At 49.1% G+C, this 6,604-nt stretch overlaps 1 protein-coding gene across 1 annotated transcript; it reads right to left on the reverse strand.

The window, feature by feature from the left end:
• Positions 1-1,074: 1,074 nt before the first annotated feature.
• ZDHHC22 (zinc finger DHHC-type containing 22) lies at positions 1,075-6,173 on the reverse strand. The gene is made up of 2 exons (XM_009280729.1): positions 5,612-6,173; positions 1,075-1,340 (listed from the first exon to the last, which is right to left on the reverse strand). Exons 1-2 carry the CDS (start codon positions 6,171-6,173, stop codon positions 1,075-1,077), a joined length of 828 nt encoding a protein of 275 aa, XP_009279004.1.
• Between the last annotated feature and the right edge of the window lie 431 nt (positions 6,174-6,604).

Below are 6,604 nucleotides of genomic sequence, written 5' to 3' on the forward strand. Positions count from 1 at the left end.
TACGGTGTGGCAGGGATGTCCGAGGTAAACATTTTTTTGTTCATTTTAGTGCAAAGTGAAGCATCCTGACTAGCTGGAAAACCTCCCTGTCTTCTGGGATTTTGAACTCTTCACAGCACTAATGGTGCAGGTGCCCCCTGTGAAAGGGTGATGCATCAGGGCTCAAACACATCAGCAGAGTTCTTGGCACCCTCCTGACAGCTCGCTGTGTGTCCACACTTCCCTCTCTCTCACAGGCACGCACAGCCTGCCTCATCACACAGCTTCTCAAACACAGCTTTTCATTCACCTCTGCGGTTTCCTCTCCTTGTGCCTCTGTCTGATCATGATTTATCTGCTTTCTGCTCCCTGTCAGAAGGGCAGCTTTGCCTGGACTGTGTCACTGGGCAAAGGACTGCTAAAAATAAGTAGCAGAGCTACAGTCCTGACATATCATTGCATAGGGAGCAGATCAAGAACAGAAATGAGAAGTTCTGAATTTCTCTTTTTTTTCTTCCTGATTTTCTAGCCTGTGGAGAGAAGGTTTACCTGCCGCCTTAGCCATGTGCATAGCCTGCTCCTAGGGCAGCTTGATTGCATTGCAGTTCTGTCATTAAAGGCTTCTCACTACCGTGAAGTTACCTCAAGTATGTAAGAGCCAAAAAGGCACCCTGCAAAACTCTCCCAAGGAGCAGACACCATTTTTGCAGTCTACCACAACAGCCCAGGCTCTTTGAAAGCTCCTGCTGTGGTTCGTTAGGGACTATGTAGGGTAGCTAATGGGGCTGGGGGCTGGAGGAGTCAGGCAGGAAGCCACAGGAGGGTCTGACTAATTTTTCTGCTAGTTCAAAGACTGTTGCCATGTACACAGGTGCAGTGATGTGACTACTAAGCTGCAGTATCTCTTCATCTACATGGTTTGTGATCTCCTTGTTAATATGCTAAATTCATTCTGTTCGATAGCCAGTCCTTTCCTCCCACAGAGGCTGCAATCCCAAGAGATGGAGTAGCCCAGCTCTTTAGTGATCCAGGAGACAGTGGGAGAGAACAGGGGAGGTGTTCTGTGCCTGGGATGCACGCACACGCCCGGGGATTTTATTTCTCTTTCTGCCTACGGTAGTCACTTCCCACATTCAGCACAGGGATGAGAAGTCCTAGCAGCCACCTCTTGCCAAAGACCTCTTGCAGGTTCTCCCTCCAGGGCCGGGCTCTTACCACCATCCCTTTCCGCACCTGGTACCGTGTCTGCCCACGCAGGATCAGCAGCATCTGGTGGCAGCAGAAACCAGCGCAGGCCAGTCCGATCCCAAGCCAGAGGTAGAGCATGAGGATGACAAACATCTCAGAGCTAAGGAGAGCTCCTGCAGACCAAGAGTCGGGGAGAGGGAGGACAATAAAAGAAAGAGTTTAGACACACCTCACATGCCAGTGTAATACTCAGCCCCAAGAACCAACAGCTGCCTATATTCTCTGGCCACAAAATAGGGAGTTAGGAGCAAGACAGGATGGTTGCTCTAACTATATAAAATTGTGTCCTTTGTAGCGTCTGATGCAATGGACCCCACTGAGGAAATACTAAAATGATAATGATAATGATCGCTGTACACTTCTCCCTTTGCTGTTAATGTGAGGATCTAGAGTACAAGGGCAAATTCAGCCAGAAGTTAAACATGTCTGTAAGACTTCAGCACTATTTTGAGGAATGGTTAATTTATTTAAGGATCTACCTCATCACAGTGAATCTAAGATTTCCAGGTTCCTTTTGAAAAGAGATCTGGGTCCTACAGCATGTAGATGCTTCCAGAAGCCTTACTCCCTCTCTCTCCCCCTTTCCCTCTCCCTCTCCCCCCCGCCCCCAACCCCCCCCCCCAAATATGTTAAAAAAGAAAAATAAATCATTAATGACTTTCCTACCATTGGGCAAAGGCAGTTTTCATATGAATGCAAGAAACAGAAACAGAAAACCTTCCAAAATACAATCCAAATTCCATTTTTAAAGCTGCAGCTAGAATACTCAAGATACTTTGTAGGTCTGAAGCTCCTAATTCAACAGTTTTTGTAGTATATATTTATGCTGAATGTATTTAAATAAAAATATTCTGTGGGCCCTTTCCTCTACAATGATTTTAGAACTCCTTCTGGAAAATATTAGTATAATAGCAGGTATCACTGAATGACCTTTCAGTGCGTAGGCAGATCTAAACCCATTAAAATAATACTCTCTCTGTGTGCATATGAATGTGTACACACATATTTTGTGTATATCGGTATATTATTAAACACTCATATTTACACACAGGGTCACAAGGAAAATTAAATGTGTGTCAGTACTGGTATAAACAGCTGATATCCTCTCACTGGTTCCTGTGAGGTTTAAAAATGAAAAAGCTCTCACATGCTCCCGTCCCTCTGGAAGACCATGAGGCAGACAGACTCGGGTAGGAGAAAGCTCTGGTTGCTCTAAGGCCCTGCGAGAGCAATCCTGCCGGAGCAGGGATTGCACGGACAGTAGAGGTGTGCAGCCTAAAACAAGTACGTGGCTGCTTCAGGTTTTAAGTTCAATACAAGGGTGGCTGGATAACCATCTCTTGCTTCTCTTATACAGAAGACCGGATTAGATGGTGTCATCTGGTTTTGCAGTCTGTGAATCCCGGCTTCTCCACCTGGCAGTGCTGTGAGAGATTGGGGTTGACCCGTGACAATCACGTCAAGCTTTGGGCTCAGCCAACAGGCCCCTCTGAGCGTGATTTGTAAGGACACTGACTACAGCCTCGAGCTTTTGGAGATTGTCCTCACTTGAAAAAGGCACGGGTGTCATTCAGTTTTCTTCCTAAATGTGGTGTCATCTTTCCCTTCTCATTAGTCCCATTCAGCTCAGTGGGCTTCATATGCAATACAGCAAGGAAAGAACAAGCCCCTCAGGATGATGACAACTCCTCATACCAATTCTGTCGGAATAACTTAATCTATCAGGTAGGAAGACCAGAGCCAAATATGGGCTTCTCGGTCCCTCTTTTGCTGGACCAGAGCGTGACAGACATTTGTTCTTTCCTACAGCTGATATTCAGATGGGATATGGAGAAAGACAGCTATTTTCTTTAGAGCCTTTGAAAGGCGGCTTAAGCTTTATTTCTATGAGCTACTGAAATTCACCATCAAGAAAGTAATTACCCTTGTTTCCCCTTGCAAATATTAAGCATCTCTGAGCCGTGCTTTCCAGACACATGATTTTTTTAACCTTTTCTTCAGGTTACCTACATAAAGCATTTTCTTTTTTTTTTTTTGTGGATCCGATCTGACCCGTGTTTACAAAAGTACTCTCCATTTGTCCCTCATCACCACAGTCCATTTTAGTCTCAGATTCACTTTCGCTCTAACTGACCCGTTGTGATCTCAGGCTTATTTCCATACATTATCTATGCCAGAAAAGCTGAATCACAGGCTGAAATTATAGACTCTGGGTCAGATCCTGAAATCCATGCCCAGTCTGGGCAGAATGAGCCAAATGAAAATTTTCCCAGCATGAAAGCAGGAAACACTCAGTTGACATAAGACCAGCAGATCCACCCTTCGTCCTTCTTTACTCCTCCTCCAGTGCAGAGGGCATTCTGGAGAAGGAGAAAGGTAAAGTTTTTTCCCTGCTATAGCAATGCTCTGTTTGGATCCTACAACAACCCTTAAGTAATAGTTATGTTAGCTGAAAAATATTGGGTGGGCAACCCTTCCAGGTAACTATTCCAGGCTGTGTTTTTCTTTCCTGAACTGGAGGTTAAATGTGCTGGTAGAAACCCAGTAGGCCCTTCCTCCCAAGCAACCAAGACACCACGCGCCTGTATATTGCTGTGTGAGGCAGCAGTTCTCACCCGAGCTGGGCTAGAAGTTTGGTGGGAGCTGCTGGGAGCTGCTGCCTCTCAAGGGTGTTCTGGCTCCCAGCCCTGCACCCAGCCCCATTGTGTCCCACTCAAACACTGCCCACATGCTCTATTTGGCTCTGCAGTTGCTGACACCAGACCTGGGACACTTCAGTGGCTCTTCAAACATATGCCAGGGCCCAGCTCAGTGCAGATGAGCCTTCAGAGTCAGAGAGAGAATTAATTCCTTGATAATCTCCTCCCACATCCCTGCTCCCCCTCCCAGGCTGCTGTGCTGAGCAGAGCTTAGGCACAGGGGAAAATCATTCCCAGTGTTTTTAATGCTCGTGAAGCTCATGCAACATTATTTACAAAAAATTCTTCTACTTGGAAAAATGACTCCATAAAAATGTCATGGCAGCATTTCATGTTTATTGTCTCTCAGTGATTACCATGACAAATCTGCTAATTTGCCAAGTAGAGAGATATTTGTTTGTTTTCAGATGGCAACCCTGCAAACCCAGCCTGGAATCCAAAAAGCAAGCTGGGGCCTCTCTGGCTTCTGTATCCCCAGCAGCGGAGACTCCACGCTCAGATCATAATCAACGCTTCTGGTGACGGTGCATAAGCCAAAACAGACTCCGGGCCCTTCTTACTGAGCTCAGCTGAATCTGCAAAGCTAAAATATATGGGATACCTATTTTAGTCTAACGAAAGCTGATCTAAGTGTGCGAGGCATGAGCTGCATAGGGGGGGAAATGGCATTTTTCTGCAGTCGCTTCCAGGGCAGAGTAACAGCCTAGGCTGTCTGCATAGTCCTTCTCTGAGACCAGGTTTTACCTAGCTCTTGGGTTTGGACAGAGAAAGGATTGAGACTGGAGAGTTTGAGGGTGTGTTGAAAGGTGAAGAGGCAAGGCTGGAAGAGCAGAGGAAGAGTTATGGGAGCAGAATCAGGAGGAGGAAGGGTTGTGGAGATTTATGGAAAGGCAGGGAGAGAGGGGAAAGGGGGAAAAGCAGAAGGAAGGCTAAGGGATGGGGACAAGGAGGAAGAGATACTTGCTTTTGGTGTGCAGCTCTTGCAAAGAGCAGGCACAAAGAATTTCCCCTGGTTCTCTGTGGACTTGTGTCCCAGGCTGGGGTCACAAGAGAGGTGGCTAATCATGTCACATTAACTCCTCTCTTGGTTTCTCTTGCCTGAACCCCAATTCTCCTGTGCTGGAAGGATGGCAAGATCTCAGTAAGTTTGTGCTGCCTGGAGGCAGGAGGTGGGTGACTGTGGAGGGGGTGAGTAGACCTGGATAAAGAGAATGAGAATATCTCCTCTGGGATATGGGGAACCTGCGGACTTGTAGAATACAAAAACCTACAGACACCCCACCTCTGCCTGTAGGACAGGCAAAAGATCCCCCTCACCTGCAGTACAATGAGTGAAATCCTTCTCTTCCATCTAATTGAAACACACTCCCTGCACGACAGCTAGCCCTATTCTATCACCGGCAAGCTGGTTATGGGGCGTTTTCCAGAGCCTAATGCATTAGGAATAGGGCTGTGGCTGTAACCTGGAGTGGGTCCCAGCCTCTATTTCAGGTGAAGCAAAGTCCTTTGCAAAGGCTGTCTCTAGCCTCTAAAGAGGGCTTTGTTGAACACAGCCAATTGTCCCTCTTGCCCATTTCCCCACCACCACTCCCCACACACAGCTATCAGAGGAAGATCATGTTCCCCCCACCCTGGGAGCCCTGGAGGAGGAAGACGCTCCTCATGTCTGAAGAAGAAGTCCTTACCTGAGAAGAACTGGCTGATGGAGTGAGGCAGAAGAGTGAGGAAGGCCAGCGGGTTTGCAAAGGACATGGAGAGTGCAGCAGAAATGTAAGCCATGCCTGCCACCAGGGAGTCGAGGCAAGCCAGAGAGGTGTAGAGGCAGAACATGATGAAGTTTCGCATGTTTCTGCTCCCGATGCAGTTCCCTGTGAAGAAACAGTGGTGGTCATGCCTTTGGGTGACTCTGGCACACAGTCTACAGAAGTGAGTGCTGGGCAAGGCTGAGCCAGGGGACCTGCTTCCATCCAGCCAGTCCACCACCACTTCAGCTCCTTCGCCCAAGTTTAAGCCCTTGCCCAAGTCCTCGGGGGAGCTCTGGATCACAAGGACGTAGTTGCCCAGGGCATTAGCTGAGAGGAAGAGGAAGAGGGCCCCATGCAGCAGAGCAGGAGAGAAAAGTGGGGTGGTGGAAGGGTCTCTGAACATGCTGGGGATGAAGAGAAAGATCTGGAGGACGAAGGTCACTAGGGAGATGCACAAGAAGTAGGCTGGAGCGACAACATTGAGCAACCTGAGAACTAGCATTGCGGATTACGTTCCTGCAGGGGAAAGCAAGGAGAGAAGGAACATCACCGCTCCAGCTGCACACTTCATCCTTCCATTTCCTGCCGGGTCCCGGCCCCGCTGCCTCCGCGAAATGCCCTCCGGGGGCCGCTCTCCCTCGCCGCCGCCCCACGGACCCGGCCAGGCCGGGGCAAAGGGACAGCCCGTGGGCAGCGACCGCTCCCCGGCGCCCGGAGGAGGCACCCCGGCCCCGGCGTCTGCCTGCGGGGAACTTGCAGCAGCGATGCCCCGGAGGGGCTGCGGAGGCTGGAGGGGAGAGACGGCTCCCGCGGTCGGTGTGCGACGTGGGCACCGCTCTGCTCGCCTAGCGGAGTCCCTCTGCCAGGCAGGGAGGGGGGAGAAGGGGAGGGGGGAGACGTTGCTCTAATCCACTGCAATACGGATCAAACAAA

Source organism: Aptenodytes forsteri, unplaced genomic scaffold (assembly GCF_000699145.1).
Source record: "Aptenodytes forsteri isolate BGI_AS27 unplaced genomic scaffold, ASM69914v1 Scaffold193, whole genome shotgun sequence".
Classification (NCBI taxonomy): Eukaryota; Metazoa; Chordata; class Aves; order Sphenisciformes; family Spheniscidae; genus Aptenodytes; species Aptenodytes forsteri.